At 38.0% G+C, this 26,281-nt stretch overlaps 1 protein-coding gene across 3 annotated transcripts in view; it reads left to right on the top strand.

Annotated features, from left to right (window-relative positions):
• GK5 (glycerol kinase 5) overlaps nt 1–23,111 on the top strand; it is a 101,725-nt gene extending 78,614 nt beyond the window's left edge. For 2 of the 3 annotated variants that reach the window (XM_036018320.1, XM_028502815.2), the window contains 5 exons: nt 8,527–8,621; nt 17,350–17,453; nt 18,782–18,841; nt 19,409–19,542; nt 22,278–23,111. In XM_036018320.1, the coding sequence (XP_035874213.1) occupies nt 8,527–8,621; nt 17,350–17,453; nt 18,782–18,841; nt 19,409–19,542; nt 22,278–22,423 (539 nt within the window). In that variant the 3' untranslated portion in view covers nt 22,424–23,111. Of the gene's footprint in view, nt 1–8,526; nt 8,622–17,349; nt 17,454–18,781; nt 18,842–19,408; nt 19,543–21,902; nt 21,923–22,277 lie in introns of all 3 variants that reach the window. The other variant, XM_036018319.1, reaches the window with a different exon arrangement.
• The last annotated feature ends 3,170 nt before the right edge of the window (nt 23,112–26,281 follow it).

Raw genomic sequence — 26,281 nt, 5'->3', positions numbered from 1 at the left:
ACTTCAAAAATTTATATGGAACCATAAACGACCCCAAATAGCTGCAATAATTTTGAGAAAGAAGAGCAAAGTAGGATGGATCACAATACCTGATATCAAGATGTATTGAAAGGCCACTGCAATCAAAACAGACTGGTAGTGGCATAAGAACAAACACATGGACCAATGTGTTTGGGCTCAACAGAGCTCAGAGCCCAGAAATAATCCCAAGTTTCTATGATCTGTTAATATTCGACAAAGGGGGTAGCAGCATAAAATGGAGCAAAGATAGCCTCTTCAACAAATGGTGTTGGGAGAGCTGGATAGCTATATACAGAAAAGTGAAACTTGAGCACCCACTTACACCATACAAAAAAATAATTTCAAGGTGGATAAAAGATTTAAATGTAAGTTGTGACACCATTAAAGTCCTACAGGAGAACATAGGCAGGAAAATCTCAGACATTTCATGCAGCAACATCATCTCGGACATGTCCCCTAAAACAAGGGGCATAAAGGAAAGAATAAACAAATGGGGCCTCATCAAATTAAAAAGCTTCTGCATGGCTAAAGAAAACAGCATTAAAATGAAAAGAAAGCAAACCTTATGGAAAACATTTGCCAATGACACCTCTGACAAGGGTTTGGTCTCCAAAATATATAAATAACTCATATGACTCCACTCCAGGAAGACAACAACCCAATTAAAAAAATGGGCAAAAGACTTGGACAGACACTTCTCCAAGGAGGGCATACACAGGGCCCAGAGGCATATGAAAAGATGCTCAGCATCACTAACCATCAGAGAAATGCAAATTAAAACCACAATGAGATACCACTTCACACCAGTGACGATGGCCATTATAAACAATTCAACAAACAAGTGTTGGATAGAATGTTAACAAAAGGGAACCCTAGTGTACTGTTGGTGGGAATGCAGACTGGTGCAGCCACTGTGGAAAACAGTATGGAGTTTCCTCCTCGGAAAACTAAAAATGGATCTGCCTTTTGACCTTGCAATTCCACTGCTAGGAGTATATCCTAAGAACCCTGAAATGATCAATCCAAAAGAACCTATGCACCCCAATTTTCATAGAAGCACAATGTATAATAGTCAAGTGCTAGAAGCAACCTAAGAGCCCATCAGTAAATGAGTAGATCAAACACTATGCTACATTTACACAATGGAATACTGTGTAAGGAGGAGCTCCTACCTGTTGTGATAGCATGGTTGGTTCTGGAGAGCATTGTGCTATGTGAAATAAGCCAGGTGGTGAGGGATAAATACCATATGATTTTACCTTTAACAAGAACATAATCAACAAAAGAAAAAAGCAAGCAAAATATAATTAGTGACATTGAAATTAAGAACCATCTGACAGTTACCAGAGGGGAGGTGGGAGGGGTAATGGGGGGAAGGGTTTTCAGGGAGAACTATAAAGGATGCATGGACAAAACCAAGGAGGGGTGGAAGCATGGGAGGGAGGTGGGTTTGGCTTGTGGGGGCTGTGGTGGGTGGTGAATGCAGATAACTGGAATTGAACAATAAAATAATTAAAAAAAACATTCATTGTTTGAGGTGATAGATACTTGTTATACAATGCATAGAAAAAGTTTTGAAAACATAAGGATTTGAAGAACAAAAACATGATATATAAAATGTAAAAAGATTGATAAAATATAAAATCTACAGTGCTGAAAACCCAAATAGGAATCAGGGAAATTTTAAAAAGAAAAAATAAACAGTAAACAAAACTGAAAGGTAATCAATGTAGAGGAAAGATAAGAGAAAAAAAGGTGTGACTAATAGTCTCTTCTTTGGAATATGAAAATATAACTGTGGAAATGGAAATGGAATTATGGTAATGTAAAAATTATAGAGATAGTAGAAAATAAATTTCCATGATCAAATGAAAGAACTGAATTTTCAGACTGAAATGGCTTACCATGTTAAAAAGAAAATAGAATGAAATAAAATGAGACACAAACTAAGACAGTCATGCATAGATGAACTGTCTGAATTGTAAGAATAAAGAAAAGCTTCAAGACAGGAAGAACAGTTTTATTTATGAAGAAAAAGACTCAGACTGGCATGAACTTACTTGTAAAATTTGAAAAGTGGAACAACATCTGCATAATACAGAGGGAAAAGGAAAATAAACAAACATTCCAGTGCTTGGCTAAGATATTAAGTGCAAAACAATTCTCTCTTTATCTTTAATCTAGGGTAGCTTAATGATGATGTGCCTTGGTGTGTTGCTCTTTGGGTCCAACTTCTCTGGGACTCTCTGAGCTTCCTGGACATTCTGGAAGCCTATTTCCTTTGCCAGATTGGGGGAGTTTTCCTTCATTAATTGTTTAAATAAGTTTTCAACTTCTTGCTGTTCTTCTTCTGACACCCCTATAGTTCGGTTATTGGAACATTTCAGGTTGTCCCAGGGGTTTGTAAGATTCAGGAGTGCCCATATGACTATCAGCTGATTTCTCAGAAGAAACCTTAGAGGCAAGAAGGGGCTGGAAAGAAGTATTTCAAGTCATGAAAGGCAAGGACCTACATCCAAGATTACTCTCCAACAAAGCTTTCATTTAGAATGGAAGGTCAAATAAAGTGCTTCCCAGATAAGGTCAAGTTAAATGAGTTTATCATTACCAAGCCATTATTGTATGAAATGTTAAAGGGGCTTATGTAAGAAAAAGAAGGTAAAAAATATGAACAGTAAAATGACGACAAACTCACGCCTATCAGTCTAAAACAAAAGAAAAGCAATGAAAAAAAAACTAAGCAAGCAACTAGAACAGGAACAGAATCAGAGAAATGGATATCACATGGAGGGATTTCAGTGGGGAGGGGGAAAATCGGTGTAGGGGGAAAGGTACAGGGAAGAAGAAGCATAATTAGTAGGCATAAAATAGGGAGAGGTAAAAAAATGGTATAGGAAACAGAAGACTCAAAGAACTTATATGTACAACCCATGGGCATGAACTAAGGGGGGATCCTGGAGGGTTGGGGGTGCAGGGCAAAAGGAGGATAAAGGGGGAAAAATTGGGGAAACTGTGATAGCATAATCGATAATAAATACTTTAAAAATATATTAAGTGCAAAAGTGATGTTTCTTGGTCATGTAGTAGATACTTTCCTTTTTATTACATATAAAATTTTATTTATTTATTTATTTATTTATTTATTTGTTGTTGTTCAATTACAGTTTTCCCCTTATTGCTCTCCCTGGCCCCATCCACCACCCCTTCCATAGTCAATCATCACCCTGTTGTACATGTCTATGAGCCCTTTATACATGTTCCTTTTTTAAGTATATTTTACTGATTATGCTATTAGAGTTGTCTCATTTTTTCTCCTTTTTATTCTCCTCCACTCACCCCCAACAGAATTGCCCCCTCCCCCTTAGTTCATGTCCATGGGTCATATATATAAGTTCTTTGGCTTCTACATTTCCTATATTATTCTTAACTCCCCTGTCTATTTTGTACCTACCATTTATGCTTCTTATTCCCTGTATGTTTTTCCCCACTCTACCCCCTTTTTCCTCCCTTCTGATAACCTTCCATGTGATCTCCAATTCTCTGAATCTGTTCCTGTTCTAGTTGTTTACTTAGTTCATTTTTGTTTAGGTTCAGTTGTTGATAGTTGTGATATTGTTGTCATTTTACTGTTCATATTTTTTATCTTCTTTTTCTTAGGTAATTCCCTTTAATATTTCATATAGTAAGGGCTGGTGATGATGGACTCCTTTAACTTGACCTTATCTGGGAGGCACTTTATCTGCCCTTCCATTGTAAATGAGAGCTTTGCTGGATAGAGCAATCTTGGATGTAGGTCCTTGCCTTTCATGACTTGAAATACTTCTTTCCAGCCCCTTTTTGCCTGCAAGGTTTCTTTTGAGAAATCAGCTGACAGTCTTATGGGCACTCCTTTGTAGGTAAGTGTCTCCTTTTCTCTTGCTGCTTTTAAGATTTCCTCCTTCTCTTTCATCTTGGCTAATGTAATTATGATGTGCCTTGGTGTGTTCCTCCTTGGGTCCAACTTCTTTGGGACTCTGAGCTTCCTGGACTTCCTGGAAGCCTGTTTCCTTTGCCAGAATGGGGAAGTTCTCCTTCATTATTTGTCCAAAGAAGCTTTCAATTTCTGCTCTTCCTTTTCTCCTTCTGGCACCCCAGTGATTGAATGTTGGAATGTTTAAAGTTGTCCTGGAAGTTGCTAAGCCTCTCCTCATGTTTTTGAATTCTTATTTGTTCATTCTGTTCTGATTGAATGTTTATTTCTTCCTACTGGTCCAAACTGTTGATTTGAGTCCCAGTTTCCTTCCTGTCACTGTGCATTAGTTCCCTGTACATTTTCCTTTATTTCACTTTGCATAGCCTTCACTCTTTCCTCTATTTTGTGACCATACTCAACCATTTCTGTGAACATCCTGATTACCAGTATTTTGAACTCTGCATCTGATAGGTTGGCTATTTCTTCATGGTTTAGTTGTATTTCTCCTGGAGCTTCGATCTTTTCTTTCATTTTGGCTATATTTTTTTTTTTGTCTTAGCACACCTGTTATGTAGTAAGAGGTGGAGCCTTAGGTGTTCACCAGGGTGGGGCAACCCTCTTTGCTACATTGTTGTGCTATATATGTGGGAGGGGTCCAAGAGGTTAGCAGTGCTGCTTCCTCAGCTCTTGCCCTGCTTTCTGTCACTTCAGTCGTTCCTCACAAGCGGATTGTGCCTTTTCGGATGCTGATTCCTGGTTGGGTGGGTTTGTGTACATCCAAGGACCCTGTGGGCCTTTTCAATGGACTCTCCTGTGAGACTGGGAGTTTCTCCCACGGCTGTAACCCCTGCAGGAATTTACAGCCAGAGTTTTTCAGTCTTTATTTAACAGCACTGAAATCCTGGATTTCATGGTCTGTCTCACTCCTGTTGTTCCTCCTTATTTATCCCCACACAAATGTGGGACCAATTGGTTAGCCAGCCCCCACCTCTGCCTTGCCACATGTCTTCTCTGCCTTCCCAGCTGCCTATCTCTTGCCAGTCTGGATGAATGTTTCTTTTAACTCCCTAGTTGTCAGAGTTCCATGCAGTTTGATTTTCTGGTATTTCTGGTTGTTTTCTGTTTTTAAACTTGCTATTATCCTTCCTTTGGCTGTGCAAGGAAGCTAAGCATTTCCACTTATGCATCCATCATGGCCAGAACTGGCTTGTGCTTTTTAAATGTCTATGTTTATTATTTTCTGAGAATGTCCTTAGTTTTAGTTTTTGGCACAAGAGCTCATCTTGTGTTTTTCCTACCCTTGTTCTAGAATTAGGGACTTTTCCAGTGAGCCCTCCTTACGTTCTTTAGTGGGAAATGGCATTTTAAAACAATAATGAAGTGTCATTGCTTCTAAGCCCTTACAACAGAGCTGAAAGTGTGTGTGTGTATGAGAGAGAGAGAGAGAAAGAGAGAGAGAGAGAGAGAGAGAGAGAGAGAGAGAGTAGAGATGCATACAGAAGACTGCATGTGTGAAAAATCCTTGAGTTTATATAGTACTTGCAATTCCAGTCTAGCTCCTAAGAGTCCTTGTTTGTTTTTCCCTTTCCTATATTTTTGTCTCCCTTTTTCTATTTTGAGAACCTGGCTCCCAACAACATGAATATTATATACTCATTTGCTGAATCTTAAAGTATACTCAAAAGAGTTTCAGAATTACTAGACCCATACCAATACAACAAATAACATTTGTTCATGATTATTTGCTGGGGTGTTTTTTCTTTATATCAAGGTAATATAGCCAAAGCACACTCTTCAAAAGTGACTTGGATTAGTTCTTTTTCTTCTCCCCTCAGTGATTTTATTAATTTGAAATAGAATTAGGTTCATTTGTTTCTGTTATCATTCAGTCTTAGTATTTACCTCTCTCTGCATCCTTTTAAAAAACATTATTTAATTTTTTTAATGTGGAATTTTACCACGATTCCCAAAGTCAAAACCATAAGGTGTGCTCTGAGGAGTTGATTTGCTCCCTAGTCTCTTCATCTTATCTCCCTACCTCTGATAGATAGTCAGTTCATTTGTTTTTGGTTTATTCCTTCTATTTCTTTTTGCAAAAGCATAAGGATACATGCATGTTTTCTTATCCCTGATATGCTTATATAAAAGGTAATCTGTGTGTGCTCTTTTGTATTTTGCCATTTCTACATGAAAATATATTTTGGGAGTTACTTCATATCAGTTTGCAGGAATCTTCATTCTTTTTCACAGTGTCATGGCACTTCTTTATGTGTATGTGCACAGCTTAGCCAGCAAAGAGCCCATATTGGACATTTGAGTAGTTTCTGATCTTTTGAAAGCACAAATAATACTGCAATTAATAATCTTACACATAATGTGTTTTATGTCATTGGAGTTATGTCCTAAGAATAAATTCCCAGAAGTGGGATCACTGTATCAGAGAATCAGTGCATCATTGCTTTGTTAGATACGCTGTATTGTCAAATTCCCCTGTATAGGAATCGTTTCATTTTGCATTAACACCAGAAATGTATGTAACTATTTCCCCATAGCCTCCTTTTTCATAGTGTCTTTTGCATAATCAAATGACCTTGTTGGGTGAAATGCAGAAGTTGGGGGCTGAAGCAGAAGTATTGACTCACATGTAAATTTTTGCCAACCTAGATGGGTGAGATGACATCTCAATATTTAAATGGTGTTTTTCTTATTATGAGTAAAGTTGAATCTCTTTTCTTCATTTTGAGAAAAAATTATTTTAAGTCTACTGTATTGAAGTTTAATTTATATATAATAAATTCACCTTTTTAAAGCCAATGAGTGTTAACAAAATATACATCTGTGAAGCCACCATCATACTCAATCTGTCTTTGTATCTACCTATATCCATATACTGTATCTGTATGTTTATAGTGGTTGTGTTTGGTTTGGTATTTTGGTGTGTGGTTCTACTGGTTTTAAGAACCGTATAGACTGCATGACCGCTACCACAATCAGGAACATGGCTGTTGCACTAAACACTTTCATCATCCCCCAGATTACCTGATGTCACTCCTCGTAGTCAGTCCCTATCCCAATCTAATCCTCAGCAGCAATTAATCTTTTCTCCATCCCTACACTTTTACCTCTTCCATAATATCATATACAGTGACTGGATTCATTAAGTGTATAATCAATTGGGATTGTTTCTTTTACTCAGCATAATGTCTTTGAGATTCAGCCCATGTTTTTGTATGTGGTCAATAATTCATTTTATTGCTCTGTGGGAAGTCTACAGACATTTTTTTTCTTAAATAACTTTTCAGAAGTGTATTGTTTGTCTTCTTCTGGAATATAAATGACAAATATTAGACATTTTCCTACTGATCCCTGAGGCTGTATTTTCTCTCTCTCTCTCCCTCTCTCCCTTCCTCTTCTCTTGATCAAGTAGAATGTAAAACACATACACACACACATAGAGTGGTTTCCCTACTCTGTGTTCTGTAGAGACCTCTAACTCCTGCTCCTCAGACCAGGAAGAGGAGGCTTATTTGCACCCAGTGTATGGACCTACATTTCTGGTTTCTGGCTGTCTCTGAGTCCAGGCCAGAATATAGCAGAGGAAGTAAAAAAGCAGGAAAATTTCGGCTGGCTTGGTGAAATTTAAGAGTTCCACTGTCAGCCTGCTGGGTTATTCTTCCGGCCTTTAGGTCATTTGTCCATGAATTCCTTCCAGGATTTTTTTTAAAGATTTTATTTATTTATTTTTAGAGAGAGGCAGGGAGGGAGAAAGAGAGGGAGAGAAACATCAGTGTGTGATTGCCTCTTGTGTCCCCCACTGAGGACCTGGCCCACAGCCCAGGCATGTGCCCTAACTGGGAATCGAACGGGCAACCCTTTTGTTCGCGGGCCAGTGCTCAATCCACTGAGCCACACCAGCCAGGGCCCGTCCAGAAGTCTTAACTATATTCAGTGGGAGAGACAGAATAGAGTCTATTTACCCCAAAAGACTGCATCAATAAGTTCCTTTGAGAACAGTTTAAGTGGAAGATTGTTCAGACAAAGATAATTCTTCAAACAGAAATGAAACAATCAGTGAAGAATGTGGATAAACTAGATTTTTCCCCATTTCTTCATCTGTTACCAAACATGTTCCTTAAACCAGACATCTAGTATGTTTTCCACATTCTGATTTAAAAATTTAGACATTTGAATGTGATATTTTGTAAGTATAGATTTCAAAACCAATGTTTTCTTTTTAATATTAGTTTTTAAAGTGCTACAGACATTTTGATGCGTTATCTGGACCTTTTGACCAAGAGAATGTGACTTATGGTTCTGATAACTGTCGTTTGAGTACAATTTATAATTATTATCAATGGGTCCTCATATAACCCAGGTAGTATGAGAGCAGATTGGCCTTTGTGTTGGCCCTTTTAAGTGAGTAACCTTTCATATTAAATTTATAATAAATGTTGGTGCAGGTAACCACTAGTCATATAACGTAATTCTTTGTCCTTCCCCAACATCATTTTGTTTTAAAGTTTTTGCTTGTTTATTTGTTTTTGTATTCACAGATCTTTTCACGGATGCTGCTGAGACTGAAAAAATGGCCAATAGTTTGAAAGATTCTGAAGGAGTTTATTTTGTTCCATCTTTTAGTGGATTGCAGGTGTGTACAAAATATTCGATGGCAATTAAATATTCTCTCCTCATACCCACACCTAAAATTATGTATCTATCACTTTCTTACCTGAAAATTTGGGCACTCAACAGAACTAAAGTGAAAGGTACATTCTAGGGCTGAGAAACTGTGATTTAACATAGTATGAATTCCATCAAAGAGCATAGCAAATTCATCTGGCTTTTGCTTAGAACTTTATTGCTGTGGAAACTAAAGTTGGCAGATTTACCATAGAACTTTTATATAAGACCTAGGATTATTTTAAAATAGAGATTTTATTTTATTCTTTATTTTTTAGAGAAAGGGGAAGAGATGGAGAAAGAGACAGAGAAAAACCTTGATGTGCAAGAGAAACATCCATTGGTTGCCTCTTGTACACCCCCAACCTGTGACCTAGCCAGCAACCCAGGCATGTGCCCTGACTGGGAATCAAACTGGCAACCTTTTGCTTTGCAGGATGATGCTCAACTCACTGAACTGCACCAGTCAGGGCAGACCTAGGATTATTTTATCATGACTAAAAGTCATTTCCCAGTGGAGGGAAATATATCAGTGCTTAGAGGAAGTGTCTTATTGACATTTAGAAAAATAATGGAAAGGTACAACATGTGCCCCCCCAACATCTGTATGTGTATATTTTGCAGTTCTTTATATTAAACATTTTTTATTGTTGTTCATATACAGTTGTCTCCATTTTCACGCCACCATGGCCCTCCATCCCACCCATGCCCACCTCTCCTCCTTGAACCTACCCCTTTGGCTTTGTCCATGTGTCCTTTATATATGTTCCTTGATGACCCTTACCCTATTATCCACCATTATCCCTCTCCCCCTTCCCTTTGTTTACTGGCAGTTTGTTCTTTTTTCATTTTTTAAAAAAATTTTTTAAAAATTGTTGTTCAAGTACAGTTTTCTGCATTTCACCCCCAACCCTCCTCACTTCCCTCCCATTTCTACTGCCCCCCCCGCCCCCCGCCTTGTTATTGTCCATGTGTCCTTTATACTTGTTCCTGCAAACCATTCACCCTTTTCCCCAGAAATCTCCTCCCCTCTCCCCTCTAGTTACTGTCAGCCTGTTCTCAATTTCAGTGTTTTTGGTTATATTTTGCTTGTTTGTCTGTTTTGTTGATTAAGTTCCTGTTAAAGGTGAGATCATATGGTATTTATCTTTCACCACCTGGCTTATTCCACTTAGCATAATGCTTTCCAGTTCCGTCCATGCTGTTGCAAAGCGTAGGAGCTCCTTCTTTCTTTCTACTGTGTAGTATTCCATCATCTAAATGTACCATAGGTTTTTGATCCATTCATTTACTGATAGGCACTTAGGTTGCTTCCAGCACTTGGCTATTGTAAATTGTGCTGCTGTGAACATTGGAGTGCATAGGTTCTTTTGGAGAGGTGTTTTAGGGTTCTTAGGATATAATTCTAGCAGTGGAATTGCTGGGTCAAAAGGTAGATCCATTTTTAGTTTCTGAGAAAATTCCATACTGTTTTCCATGGGGGTTGTACCAGTCTCCATTCCCACCAACAGTGCACTAGGGTTCCCTTTTCTCCACCACCTCTCCAGCACTTGTTTGTTGCTTTGTTTATGATGACCATTCTGTCTGGTGTGAAGTGGTATCTCATTGTGGGTTTTAATTTGCATCTCTCTGATAGCTAGCAATACTGAGAATCTTTTCATATGTCTCCGGACCCTCTGTATGTCCTCTGTGCAGAAGTGTCTGTTCCAGTCCTTCGCCTATTTTTTAATTGGGTTGCTTGTGTTCTTAGAGTGGAGTTGTGTGAGTTCTTTATATATTTTGGAGATTAAACCCTTGTCTGAGGTGTCATCGACAAATATGTTTTTCCCATACGGTTGGTTCTTTTTTTATTTTCATACTGTTTTCTTTAGCCATGCAGAAGATTTTTATTTTGATGAGATTCCATTTGTTTATTCTTTCCTTTATGTCCCTTGCTCTATGGGACATATCAGTGAAAATATTGCTGTGTGAAATATCTGAGGTTTTCCTGCCTATGTTTTCCTTTAGGACTTTAATGGTGTCATGACTTATATTTAAGTCTTTTATCCACCCTGAATTTATTTTTATGTATGGTGTAAGTTGGTGCTCAAGTTTCATTTCTTTGCATGTAGCTGTCCAGCTCTCCCAACACAATTTGTTGACGAGGCTATTTTTGCTCCATTTTATACTTCTGCCCTCTTTGTAGAATATTAATTTACCATAGAGACTTGAGTTTATTTCTGGTTTCTGTGTTCTGTTCCATTGGTCTATGTGTCTGTTTTTATGCCAGTACCAGGCTGTTTTGATTACAGTGGCTTTGTAATGCAGTTTGGTATCAGGTATTGTGATCCCTCCTACTTTGCTCTTCTTTCTCAAAATTGCAGCAGCTATTCGGGGTCATTTATGGTAAACCAGTTATAAAAGAGTTCAAAATTTAAAAGTTTGGATCATAGAATTTAGAAGCTGGTAAAAAACAATTAGATCAGAATGCTTTAAATCTCTAAAAATACTGTATTTCCTAACTAGATTTTTAAACGAGCATTGCTTCAATATTTGTGATAATTTTCTTTTTTAATATATTTTATTGATTATGCTATTACAGTTGTCCCATTTTCCCCCATTTTCCCCCTCTACCTTGCACCTCCCCACCCACCCGCATTACCCCCTTTAGTTCATGTTCATGGATCATACATATAAATTCTTTGGCTTCTACATTTCTTATACTATTCTTAACCTCCCCTTTCTATTTTGTTCCTATCATTTATGCTATTTATTCCCTGTACCTTTCCCCCATTTTCTCCCTTCCTGCTTCCCACTGATGTAATCTCCATTTCTCTGATTCTCTTCCTGTTCTAGTTGTTTTCTTAGTTTGCTTTTATTTTTTTTAGGTTCTGTTGTTGATAGTTGTGAGATTGTTGTCATTTTACCGTTCATATTTTTGATCTTCTTTTTCTTAGATAAGTCCCTTTAACATTTCATATAATAAGGGCTTAGTGATAATGGACTCCTTTAACTTGACCTTATGTGGGAAGCACTTTATCTGCCCCTCCATTCTGAATAGTAGCTTTGCTGGATAGAGCAATCTTGGATGTAGGTCCTTGCCTTTCATAAGTGGGAATACATCTTTCAAGTTCCTTCTTGCCTGCAAGGTGTCTTTTGAGAAATCCGCTGCTAGTCTTATGGGAACTCCTTTGTAGGTAACTGTCTCCTTTTCTCTTGCTGCTTTAAGATTCCTTCTCTTTCATCTTGGGTAATGTAATTATGATGTACCTTGGTGTGTGCTTCCTTGGGTCCAACTTCTTTGGGACTCTCTGGGCTTCCTGGGCTTCCTGGAAGTCTGTTTCCTTCACCAAGTTGGGGAAGTTCTCCTTCATTATTTGTTCAAAGAAGTTTTCAATTTCTTGCTCTTCCTCTTCTCCTCCTGGCACCCATTATTCAGATGTTAGAATGTTTAAAGTTGTCCTGGAGGTTCCTACGCCTCTACTCACTTTTTTTTGAATTCTTGTTTCTTCATTCTGTTCTGGTTGAATGTTTATTTCTTCCTTTTGGTCTAAACCGTTGATTTGAGTCCCAGTTTCCTTCCTGTCACTGTGCATTAGTTCCCTGTGCATTTTCCTTTATTTCACTTTGCATAGCCTTCACTCTTTTTTCTGTTTTGCAACCATACTCATCTATTTCTGTGAGCATCCTGATTACTAGGGTTTTGAACTCTGCATCTGATAGGTTGGCTATTTCTTCATGGCTTAGTTGGATTTCTCCTGGGGCTTTGATGTGTGCTATCATTTGGGCCATATTTCTTTGTTTCATCAAACCTGTTAGGTAGTAAAGGGTAGAGCCTTAGGTATTCACCTGGGTGAGGCAACCCACGTCACTGAGTTGTGGCACTGTATGTGGGGGAGGGGTCAGAGAGGGATCCATGCCACATACTCGGCTCTCCAAGGCTTTCAGTCACTTTCCCCACTACCCACAAGTAAATTGGGCCCTCCTGGTGCTGATTCCTGGGAGGGTGGTTTGTGTATATTCTAGGACCCCATGGGTCTCCCCAGCAAACTCTCCTGTGAGGCTGGGAGTTTCTCTGGCCACCACAATTCCCATAGGTTTTTTCAGTCAGAGGTTTTGAGGCTTTATTTCCCCGCATTGGAATCCTGCGTTGCATGGATCTCACTCCCCAGTTGTTCCCCCCAGTTTATCTGCACTCAAATGTGGGACTGCCTGCTCTGCCAGCTGCTGCCTTGCCAGGAGTCCTCTCTACCTGGCTGCCCATCTCCACCCCTCCTACCAGTCTGGATGAATGTTTCTTTAACTTCTTGGTTGTTGGACCTCCATACAGTTTGATTTTCTGGCAGTGCTGGTTGGTTTTTGTTTTTAAACTGGTTGTTGTCATCCTTTTAGTTGTGTTAGGAGGCACAGTGTATCCACCTATGCCTCCATCTTGACCAGCAATCCTTTTCTTTTATATACTGTATTTTGAAGTTTATAAACTGCCTGTGGAGCATGCATTGCTTCCTCTTCAGGATGATGTGAAGCGACTAAAATATCATCCAGGACAGGAATTGAAGCAGGTTTATGTGGCTGAAGTGTAAGGAGGAAGATTAGATGCATAGTAATAAGCAAAGGTAGGATTTACTTAGGTTACTATTCTTCCCATGTTTAAAAGTGTGCTGGTAGACTTAGTGACTATTTCGGCAACTCTGTGTTTCGCTTTTCCATCAGTTCATATACCTGTAAAAATCATATGTAATAAAAAGATTAAGTATTGCTGAAGCCCAGAAGATTAGAGAAAACTATTACAGATGAGGTTCTAAATTTCATGTTGATAACAAAATGTCCCTGTTCTGTCATGATTGCAACCTGGCAATATGTTAGGGTGGGGAGTGGAGAGGAAGCCTGCAAAGCCCAATATTTTCCAATGTAAAATGGAAGTCCAAACTGGAAACCAAAAGTTAATTCAAAGAATAATAGTGTGTTGATCGTAAGCTGTTTGGTACATAGGAGAGAAATCGTCTATAAGGTGTCTATAACAACAGCTAGAGAAAATGAGGGATAGGGGATGGGAAGGAAGGAAGAGACAATTAATTATCTGTGATACTTTTAGAATATTGCCACTGCTATGGATAATGGAGGGCAGGATGTTAAAGGCTCCTCATAGCCTAATATCTCAAGAAAGTCTGCTAAGGAAGGGTCATCAGGGAAACTTTGAGGAAAGTGAGGGTGTCTGGGACAGCCACTTCAGGGAATGGCAGAAGGGGTGCGTGGGAGCACCTGGCAGCATGCAGGTTGGCATCGGCTGGTGCAGTCATCGTGGCTTTGCTCTAGCAGGGCTGTGGTCTGGCGGGGGGGATACTCAGAGTGTTAACGAGAGGTATCAGAGGCTAGAATCTGTGGTTGTGTACTTGACATTAAAGTTACTGTGATGGTGGCAGTAGTAGAGTGGACAGGACTGTGAGCCCAGTGCCATTCTTCAGAGGATGAGTTCTGCCGTACGAAGCACTTATTTAAGCCCCCCCCCCCCCCCCCCCTTGAGGGGACCTGCTCTGTTCACATCCTCCTGAAGACTGGGATTAGAAAAGAGTTGGCAACCAGCTTGGCAGTTCTGAGTGTTCTTTGTGGTTCCTGCAATGTGGGTCTGCTTTTCTCTTCTCATTATCAGCTTTGTTCTGTATCCTTTCTTCCTCATAACTTCTGCTTAACTGTCATTATTTCCTTATGCTTACTGCTTCTTCACAACTTGTAAATACACACAACACTTTCCCACGTTGTACATCCTTTTAGTTTTATCCGTCAGTTCCCACTGATGGTCCTTTTCTCAGCGTTTCCTAGTTCAGATCTCCAGGGAAGGGAATCTGATAGGACTACCTTGTTTTTTCAAGCTTTAAACAGACATTGAGTCAGGTGTGCTCACTCCTTACAGTTGTGGTAGTGGCAGTGGGACCAGGACATGAGAGTTGGCTGTTTTAGAAAACAGGGCCTGTGAATTCAGTTTCCTTAGGATGTGATGTGGCCAGCAAATACTGTGAATGCCATCCCTGGTTCTGTGGGCGACTGCAGTGTCTGAGCAGTGGGAAAGCGAAGGGGAGTACAGCATGATGTTGCTGTGGACCTAAGCACATATGGGCGGAAGGGTAGTGTCTGCTAACGGCAGATATACAGTGGCCTAGGGTGGCTGGACAGGTTAGTACAATTTCCTTCTGGTACCTGTGCCGTGCAAGCCTGGGAACCTCCGCTGAATAGCTACAGCTGAAGCCATTTGCCCAGCTCAGAGCCAAGTTTATTACAGTAACCACAAAATAAGTGTAGAGAGCTTCTCAGAATTGGTTATGGGTTGGGGGAATTTATTTAACAGTAGAAAGACACATTCAGAAGGTGCAGTGAAAAAGTTATGAAGAAAGTAGTAGTGGGAAGGGTTTGGGCAAAAAAATAGTAGTAATAATAAAAAAATAAAAATTGTAGTGGTAGCTAATCTTACTATGAATTCATACTCTGTCCTAAGTTCTTTACATGCATTATCTCATTTAATCCTCAGTAACTCTGTAAGATGCAAGATGCTCTTATCATCTTCTGAAGAGCAGGAAACTTAAGATTTAGAGCTGTCAGATCACTTGTCCAGTCTCACACAGTTACTGAGGGGCAGATCTGATTTTAGGATCCAAGCATCTGTCTCCAGAGTCCATGTTATAATCACTCTGCCATACAGTTTATGGTAGAGCATAAACACTATGATGACAGAAGTACACCATCAGTGCCAGGCGAGCATGCTTTCAGGTCTAGGTTGACTAGGACAAAAGGCAGTGTCACATTAACCATCCCACAAGTCCCAGCAGGTTAGGCTGATATCTGTCTCATTGGTGAAGATGGCCTGCTGGGGGCAGATAGTTTGTGCCCTGGGCAGGAGTCTACTAGTTTTGCCTAGGGTGCCAAACAAAACTTGGCCAAGTCTTGCTGTTCCTCGTTGGTTGATGGTTCTGGGAGGCTCACTCAATGGGATCAGCAATGACATATTAGAGGTGTAGCTGGAAGCTCTCTGCCTCAGCTGGTTGTGCCCAGGCCTTGAAAAGGACCTGCCCAGTGTTTCTTCTGCCACATCATCCCAAGGAGAGACTCACTTAGACTAACTAATACAGAGACATTGTAACCTATAATGACATTTTTAAGTTTCTTGGATTTTATTACTCCTCAAATGGGCCTGTTATTAATGGTAAGTCATATTCATAGTTATTTGTACAAAAATGATTTCCAGCCATGCGTGCCAGAATTTTATGTGGTATATCAGAAGTAGTTTCTATGCAAAGAAACCCCATAGCATACTAGGGATTAAATGAACTGGCAGAGTCTGACCTATCTTTGTTTTAGAGAATTGTGTCACCTGATATAGACCAGCTTTCCTGTATATATCAATTTTTACTGAGTGAATCATCAAAAGATGTTATTGAATTTGAGAATTATCTAGATAAATTCACAATAGGAGGAAAAATCATAGCTATAGTAAAGATAAGATGTAATGTAGAATTTCTTCAGTTAAGTAAGTAGAAGACGTGATTTGTTCATTGATTCAATAAATGCATATTCATCAACAGATGGGTATTGACCCCCTGTGGAGAGCCCGATACAGTGCTCAATGGAGTTTCAACAATCACACAAATATATGTAATTATAAACTGTGGCACATGATATGATAGGAAGTTAGAGGCTCCCATAGAAATATATATTTGGAGATGTGGTCTACTGTGTGCAGTCAGGAGCTTGAGCAAATTTAGAAGGGAGTAGGATTAACTGGGAGAAGAGGCAGTAGATAGTGTTCTGGGTAAACAGAGCATATGTCAGTGCTCTGCTAGGTAGCAGGTTCCTCTTCTAGGGACCATCAGTTCCTGGCAGCACCTGCATGTCCCTGTCAGGACCTTATGTAGTAGCTGTGTTGGAACTCTTCTATTTTTTTTTTTGTTTGTTTGTTTTACATTTTATTTATTTTTAGAGAAAGGGGAAGGGAAGGAGAAAGAGAGGGAGAGAAGGATCAGTATGTAGTTGCCTCTCACATGCCCCCTACTGGGGACCTTGCCTGCCACCCAGGCATGTACCCTGATTGGGAATCAAACTGGTGACCCTTTGGTTTGCAGGCTGGTGTTCAATCCACTGAGCCACACCAGTCAGGGCAAGATTTTGATTCTTTTCAAGACAGATGTTAGGCTGGGTCATTTCTCATACTAGGCAATAAGACTGTAAGCTAAGAAATCAAAGACCTTGGCTTGAGTGTCTGACAACATATTGGTTGTAAATTATGACACTGAAAACCATATTTTTCGCATTATGGTTCTTTTTCTTGAGTCTAATTTATGTCCTCAAAAAGCTACTTTACTTAGTAAACAATTTCAGTGTAAAAACTTTACAGTTGGAGAAGAGGAAGGAATACCAGGATTGCTTCTCATTTCCCTCATTTATAAAGCTAGGCCTTTAATAATTTGTTACCCTGTGTTTCAGTCCCTTTCCTTGGTATGAGCTCAAACACAAGGATCAGCTGAGCCCAGTATCAGTGACTCAAACTTGCTTAAGTCCTGTTAAAAAGTTATCATGCTATTTCATACATTTTTGAACTATCATTTATTTTAAAACTACTTTTATAGGGATTTTAAAAAATGGTCATGCCCTTATTGTATACTATGTCTTTAAGTCTACAGATGTAATTTAGAACAATAATAATATATTCTTACTATCTCTTACTTCAGGTTCCATTAAATGACCCCTGTGCATGTGCCTCTTTCATGGGTTTGAAGCCTTCCACTAGTAAATACCATCTTGTACGAGCAATATTGGAGTCTATAGCTTTCAGGTACCAGAACCTGCTCTAAACTCCTTTCTCCCCCATTTTTGTATTGCCATTTTTAAAACTAATTTTTATGAAACTGGAAATCTCTTAATATTAATCGAGGGTTTATATGTTTAGTTTAATTCATGCAATATTTGACATAATATGTTCTAACCACTAATTTTCATAGTGTCTCTTATTTTTCATATTAAATAGTATCAGTACCACTTAGATTTGAGCTCTGAAATATAAATGATTTTTTATTTTTTAATTTTTTAAAAAGATTTTATGTATTTATTTTTAGGCAGAGGGGAAGGGAGAGAAGGAGAGAGAAAGAGAGAGACAGAAAGAGAAACATTGATGTGAGAGAGAAACATCAATCAGTTGCCTCTCGAACTTTCAACCCAGGCATGTGTCCTGACCAGGAATCGGACTGGCGACCTTTCGCTTTGCAGGATGATGCCCAACCAACTGAGCCACACTGGTCAGGGCAGTTTAATGATTTTTATTTATTTTTGAAGATTTTATTTATTTTTAGAGAGTGGGTAAGGGAGAGAGGAAGAGAGGGAGAGAAACGTCAATGTGTGGTTGCCTCTCATGTGCCCCCTACTAGGTTAACTCTACTGGGGAACCCAGGCATGTTCTCTGACTGGGAATTGAACTGGCAACCCTTGGTTCACAGGCCCAAGTTCAATCCACTGAGCTTCACCAGCCATGGCAATTTAATGATTTAAAAATATATATCCAATTTCCTAAGCATTAGAGATTCAAAATTTGAACTTTCAAAGGTTTTTGTGTCTTTATTCATAAAGGAGAATTTGAATATGCTTCTGTGAGACTCAAAGACTGAATCATCAGAATTAATCTTCATGTATATTTTTCTGTTCTCTTTGTGATGGGGTAGGTGTAGCTTATTAAAACTAAGAATGTGCCTGTCATAAATATGGAACATTTTAATGTTTATCATTTCCTGTGATTACAAAATGATTATTTTTTCATTTGGTGAATTCTATTAGATGTTATTTATGACATGTTTCTTAATAACTATCTATTAAATGGGTTTTGGCTTTATACTTTTATTCGTAAGAATGGTTATAGATAAAATTCAGTTCAAAAATAAAAATTATGCTTTTTTGTATCAAGGTGATACAAAAGCACTAGGCCCAGAACTTCTTGTTTGAGCATCCGTTATCTACTTCCAGTTAGCATAATGTATTTCTGTAATACTTTCTTTGCATATTTTATATATATGCAAATAAAACCACAGTTTTTAATTTTCCAGCCTAGAAAAAACAGAGAATTACTATGATTTCAATTTCCTCTAAATAGCTACCTTGTTTTTTTTTAACTAGAAACAAACAGTTGTATGAGGTGATGCAGAAAGAGATTCACATTCCTATAACAAAAATACGGTATGTAAACTTTGTTTCTAATAATTTAATTAGAAATTAGAAGTAAGTGGTAGCTGCTATTAGTATTTTCATCATTATGGTTGTTCAGGATTTCAAAAAGAACTTAAACCTAATTTATTTGCAACAAAATTCTTAGTCATAGGAATTTAGAGAGGAAAGTGGATTTTGGATTTATGGAGAATAGAACACAATATGGAACTTGGGAGGATCCTAGCGCCTATATGTATATTAAAAAATCTTTAAAGTCTCTTTTTTGGATATGTGGCTATTCTTTTGGCACAGAAGCAGCACATTGTCTTTGCTAGAGTGTCCAATTTAATTCTTACATTGGCTTAGTCTGCTCGGCCTGTTGTGCACTAGTCCCAGGACAGGCAGAGCAGGTGGGAAGACTGCTGGCAGGAATAACCAAAGATGTTCAAGATTGCTTAGTAAGGTCCTCAATGTTAACTGATAAAATTTTAGAATTAAAGAGTGAAACCAAAAACCTAAAAAATGTGACCTTTTAAAAAAATAATGTTTTTATGCTCTTGTTATGGTAATTTATCTCAAATATCTTGCTCCCCACAGGGCAGATGGAGGAGTTTGTAAGAACAGTTTTGTAATGCAGATGACTTCAGACCTGATTAATGAGGATATAGACAGGCCCGTCCACCTTGACATGTCATGCCGAGGTGCAGCTTTTCTAGCTGGCCTTGCTGTTGGTATGTGTGGGTTTTATAAAAATGAGAGCTGTGTTGCAAACTGTTTCTTACAGATAGCATTTCTCCTTCCAAACTATGAAGTTATAGAGAGGGTCTGCAAAACCTTGGTGTCCACTAAGCTCCATAAGCATATGCACACGACTCACAAAATATGCCTTTGACCTGCTTTGTGGGTAGGTCTCAGGCATCTCTTGCAGCCTTACTTCACTCCTTCAGTCCTGAAAATGAGGGAGGACAGTTAGTTCTCAACTGCTTTGGAAAGGCAAGGTCTCTGGGTAAACCTTCTGAGTAGGTAAGCTTGTCTGTGGCATTGGAAAGAACTCCATTCTTTTATTTATCAAACATTTGTTGAGCTCCCTGCTACATGACAGTCACTGCTGGGAATATAGAGTTTAAAAGACATAGCCCCTGCTATGGGAGTCTCTGATGTGAACAGACAAGTCAACTGATTTTTAAACTCCATGTGAAAAAGCAGCAAACAGCTATGGTGTAGCTCTCCTAGAGGAGGCAACATGGAGCTCAGTTCTGAAGGGGCTAACAGACAGTCAGGTGAGAGGGTAAAAGGTGAGCTGTCCAACAGGGAAAAAGGTAAGTGCTGGTATGGTTCGAGCAAGAGGGAGGCTGGGCAGGTTCACAGAGGGCCAGGTGTGGTGGATTCCTCAGAAACAGGAGTCTGGGCTTGATTGTCAGGGCACTGGACAGCCACTGAAGAAAAATTTGAAGCAGGAGAGGGACATGGACAGATCTTCATTTGAAGACATGGCAGTTAGTGAAAGGGTTAATTTGGAGGGGTAAAGAATGGAAGTGTGAGGCCAGTTAGGGGCTCCTTAGGAAGCAGGATGATGCCTGTGTTTCTGTATGAAGGGAAGGAGTGTTTGTGCAGAACAGAATTTTGTTTTCATTCATACCCAAGGACATGTTTCCACTGAGTCTTAGAGAAATAGAAAGACAGAGACAGAGAGCGAAACATCATTTGGTTGCCTCCTTATGTGCCTGAACCGGGGATTGAACCTGCAGCCTTATGGTACTCTGGACTATATGCTCCAACCAAGTAAGCCACACAGCCAGGGACAGAGGAGAATATTTTGAAGTTAAAAGTTTTAGGCTGCTATTTAGCCTAGTAAACTTAGAAATCCAAAAAGTATGAAATCTTGGTGAGTTCAACTTAAACTTTATTCTATTAAAAATCTTTTAACTTGGATAAAATTATTACAGTCACTTTCATTAGACTAATATTTGATTAATTCAGGTTTACAAAATAACTTTTCCTTAAATAATAATTTCCATTTATAACTTTAAAGGTTTTTGTAATTTCAACCCTGAAAATTCTAATATAGTTGATTTTTTATAATGATTTCACATAACTAACTGAGCAAACTTAGAACTGTTGTTACAAGGAAAATCTTCTAAAGTATTTAAACAATTCTTGCAAAATGAGTAAATTATGCTTATGACTAGAGTACTTCTCATAACATTCTTTTATTATTTATAAGAATCAAATTCTTCTACACTTTTTTGCTCATAAGAATAAATATGTCAGATTCTCTTGAACATTTAAAATACTTTAAATTACAAACACATGCAGATTATCCATACACATAACATAGTGGCTTGAGTTTTAGCTGCTTCATTGTATCTATATTTATAATTTCAAGCCTTTCTAATATTTTACTATGACACTTTACTAACTATAGGGAAGCAGTTTTTACTTTCTCAGAACAGCTTCTCTTTCAGAAATTTGAGACTGGAGGCTATGCACATTCTCTGTGTTTTCAAAATTCACTTGGAAACTGAGTCTATTCAAAACACATTTAATAAAATGACTTTAAAAATATATATGCCTTAGTGTAAATAATAAGTTCTGGAAATAAGGATTCAGAACATATTTATTTTTATGGCTAGACTTATCTAACTGTAGTGTACTAATTAAAGCTATTTTTAGTCTTTTTAAAACTTCTATTAATATGTTTAAATATAGAGTCTAAAATTCTAACTCTTTAAATAGAAAGACTGTGACCTGACAGAAAATTTTAGAAGGAAGAATTTTATGGGTCGATTTTATTGGTAGGTGAAAATGTACTTCACAAAGACTTGTCTACTACAGTGCCTCAGAGTAAGTGAGATGTACCAAGTTTATCAACAAGACACCTTTACCACTTTAGACTACTGATCATCATAGTTATGTGTTTTCTTGCTGCTTATTATAAATCACCTGATTCTCTTTGTAAAGAACAATATGTGCTAGAAGTCCAATATTATCTTGAATAGGCATTTAAGTAGCTTTTATGAAATGCAATAGTTTGAAAAAGAAACTATTTATTCTATTAATTACCAACTTTGAATTTTACGCATATCCTAAGGAGTTGCCTCTTCCCTCAAGGTACATTCTTAATTTATATTTGTTTTTTAATTCTGTAAAAAGAAAATATATTATTTATTTTTTTTCTTAACAAGTCATGAAATTAAATGATGACAGGGGGTGGTTGTTCTAGAAATGACTGGGTGTCCTGACACATATAAATACAGCTGATAGTTAGAAACCAAAAGATTTTAAAATCCTGGTGTATTTACTCCCTGGGATAGTCAATCTAACAAACTTCAAAACCAACAAAATACTTTGGGTTGTGTTTTAGAATAATAATTGTTTACCTTTGCACCCATTCACATAGGTTTGTGGATAAGCTTTCTGGACTCATTATTTGCTTTAACATTTGAGAATAACTTTTCATCTATAGGGTTTTGGACTGACAAGGAGGAACTAAAGCAACTGAGGCAAAGTGAAATGGTTTTCAAGCCACAGAAGAAATGGCAAGAATACGAGACAAGCATGGAAAACTGGGTTAGAGCAGTGAAGCGCTCCATGCATTGGTACAAGGCGTAGCGTGCGCCCATGGGACAGAGGTCAGAGACACCAGCACCATGATGGCTGAGAGGGGTTTAAAGTGAGCTTTGCAGCCTGAGAGTGAAAGCATTGCTTTTTTGAAAACAACAACAACAATCACAGCACACAAACAAAATTTTTAAAACCCTCATTTTTTTAACCCAAACTTGGAAAGATTGTAAGGCAGCAATGCCTCAAAACTTTCTATCTCCTGTTTTGTAGCAAATTGGAATTATTAGGATATTAGCCATTGCAACTATATTTTGACAGATATGGGCCTTACTTTTTAAAAAAATACCGGGTCAATGGTACACAGGAATATAATTATTTACTCTCCAAATCAATAGTCCTGGGTCAGAGCCACTGAGCCAGAGATGCACAAAGAGAAGCAGAGACACCTGTGTTCTCCACCTTTCTTGACAGAAGTCATGTGGAGGAGTAAGAGTCGTGAGAAGCTTCAGGCCATGAGTAAAACTGCCGTAAGGCAGTTAATCACCTTCCAACATGTTCTCAGGTTATTTGGCCCACCTTACATTTGAGCTGGGTTTCCTTCAGATGGGCAGCAATGATGAGTTTACTTCCAAGTTGGTTAGGTTTTATCACATAAAGTCCTACAGCTAGCTGTTAAAGAATAATGTAATTAAAGAAGTGATCATTACAGGGAATTTTGGGTTTTTTTTTTTCTGTATGAACTGGGAAAAACACCCCCTCCAAAAAAACCCAAACAAGATGGTGGAGAAAGCACAAATAGGTTGATAGAACTGTGCTTTAGTGTGTCTTGTTCACTACTTGAAAACAAGAATTTTCCAATTTTATTTGTATTTTCCTCAATGAAATGATATATTGTCACCTTTAAAAATTGTTTAATTGCAGTTGACATATATGATATTAGTTTCACATGTACAGCATAGTGATTGGACATTTCTACAACTTATGAAATGGTCACCCTGATTAGTCTAGAACTACACACACTATTATAATACTATTGACTGTATTCCCTATGCTGTACTTTACATCCCTGTGACTATTTTGTAACTGCCAATTTGTACTTCTGTTATCCCTTCTCTTTTCTTAACCCATCCCCCCACAACATCTCTCCCATCTGGCAACCATCAAAATGTTCTCTGTATTCTTGAGTTTCTTTCTGTTTTGTTTTTTTAAATTCCATGTGTAAGTGAAGTCATATGGTATTTGTCTTTCTCTAACTTATTTTACTTAGCATCATAACCTCTAGGTCCATCCATGTTGTTGCAAATGGTAAGATTTCCTTCTTTGTTATGGCCAGTAGGATTCCATAGTGTACTCAGATGAACCACATCTCCTGTATCTAATCAACTAACGATGGACACTTGGGCTGCTCTCATACCGTGTATTGTAGATAACACTGCAATGAACATAGGGATGTTTATATTGTTTCAAGTTAGTATTTGGATTTCTTTTTTTTTTTAAGACTTTATTTATTTATTTTTAGAGAGGGAAGGGAGGAAGAAAGAGAGAGAGAAACATCAATGTGAGGTTGCTAGGGGTCATGGCCTGCAACCCAGGCATGTACCCTGACTGGGAATTGAACCGGGACACTTTGGTTCGCAGCCCACGCTCAATCCACTGAGCTACGCCAGCCAGGAGTATTTGGATTTCTTTAGATAAATACCCAGAAGTGGATATCCTGTCGTATATGTCTGTTTCAGAGACAAATTTGATAGAATTAGGGGTCAAATTGTATTTCTACTAATTCCATTTCACTGTACTTTAATTGTCTTCTTAAATGATTCATTGTTTTGATGGAGTCATTAATGCAAATATACAGTATCTTTAACCTCATTAATTAACATTTGGAAATATTTTTGTTATGTTGGGGTGTTTTGTTTACTGTAATAAGTCAGATACCATTATGTAGGTAGCTTACTCTTTTCATTCTTTCTTTTTTATGTTCTTTCTACAAATCTCAGTGGCCAGTTAAAGGCTTTATTATCAAAATCATATGAAAACTGTTCTGTTGTTTTACTGTTTCTTATAGAGTCTGATTCTCAGTGGGTATGATTTCACAGGAAATAATTCTGTCTTTCTATATTAGAATATACTGGATTATAATATAAACACCAAAAAAGCTTTAGTTCATCTCTTTTTTCACATTTTTCTTTCTCAGCATACAACCTCAAATAAGGGTATTTTTTAGATGTGGGAAAATAACTTTGAATATCTCTTATTGGAATTGAGCATCTCAAAAATCAGTGGCTAATTTTTGTGATAGTCTAGAAGTTACTTTTTTTTGAAGTTACTCTTTTATTCTTAACATTTTAGCAGTTTTAGTGACACAGTTTAGTAAATCTTTTGTCAGATTTGACCTAAATCAGAAATGTGACCACATTTGCTTTTATTATTGTTGAAACGGTGATGATCAAAATCAATTGAGCCCCCCAAAATTGTCCTTTCCATTTTTCAAGTTCACTTTCACTTGTATGTTAATATTTGAAATATTAAAACATTGTGTGCTAATGTTTCTCATCATGTTCTACTTTATGAGGATGGATCTATCAAATATTTTTAGGAAGTCTGTTGCTATTTTACCAAGGAGACTGTTTCTGTACAATCTTTCTTAAAGTGGTATTAATTGCTTTTATACTATGGGCTGCTGATTTTTGTTTTTCTTTTATTATCCAACATGACATGGTTTCTCAACCTCAGCATTATTGATATTTTGGGACAGATAATTCTTTGTTTTAGGGTGCTATTTTGTGCTTTAGAGGATATTTTGCAGCATCTCTGACCTGTACTCTTTAGCTACCTGTAGCATTCCCCTGAGTTGTGATGGTCAAAAATGTCTCCAAACATTGCCACGTGTACCCCTTGGAGGCAGAATCATCCCCCAGCCCCAGTGGAGAACCGCAGATACAGACTGTTAGAAAAAAATTGGAGATTCAATGACTGTACAGTGTCTGTCAGTATCCCTTTTCTCTCTGCCTCATTTTACCTTAGAAAATGATTGTTTAGCAAAAAGAGATGGTAGCATATTAAATTAAGTAGGGTTTCCATTCTGCTGGTCAATGAGATTTAAAAAAAATCTCATTGTAATTGCCCTGCTGTTTTTATCCACCCACCCACACCCCCATGCCTGCATCTCTGGGGTCTCACTAAGTGGGTTTATGACTTCAGTATGGGATTGATGTTGTCTGTAGATCATCTTCGACATGATCTGCCTTTTGTTTCCTCTTAATGTTTATGTATTTGCATATGTATGTAGAGATACACACTCATAAATACACATATTTACATTAACTTTCTAGTCACAGGTTTTGTGTATTTGACTGCAGATGACCAACAGATTGAATCTTAAGAAGGTCACTTAACACTATGGCGTTAGAGGAAAGAAACTTTAGAAATAGCCCCTCTGCAAGGGACTTATACAGGGAACAAGTCTTTATTTAAAAAAATCTAGCCCAGGATTTTGAAAAGAATTTTATAATTTTTTCAGTGTAGATATAACCAGACTCTGGGGATCTTCAACTCTAAGTGATTCTAGAGTCCCAGAGGTGGCCTAGTAGGCTTGACTGTACCCCCAGAGGATTCTCAATCCATTGGGAAATTTAGATCTTGTTTCTGAATTAGAATTAAAAGCCCAAAACATACCAGGGATCTATCAGGTCCCAGAATCATCCTTTTTCACATCCTTTTTCATCAATCAAAATGGGTAACCCTAAAGAAGTAAAAAAGGTGATTCAGAATCACATTGTTTTTTAAGTTTTGGAAGCTCATAGCCATAAATGTTTTGGTACCAACATTTATTATAAGTAGCTGGCTATATTGTCACCATATTCCCATGGGACCCTTGCACTTAGATGAATGCAAGAATGATCTTGG

The sequence above is a fragment of the Phyllostomus discolor genome, chromosome 2 (assembly GCF_004126475.2).
Source record: "Phyllostomus discolor isolate MPI-MPIP mPhyDis1 chromosome 2, mPhyDis1.pri.v3, whole genome shotgun sequence".
Lineage (NCBI taxonomy): Eukaryota > Metazoa > Chordata > Mammalia > Chiroptera > Phyllostomidae > Phyllostomus > Phyllostomus discolor.
Note: the sequence above shows the minus strand (reverse complement) of the source record. Positions and strands in the feature narration are given on the sequence as shown.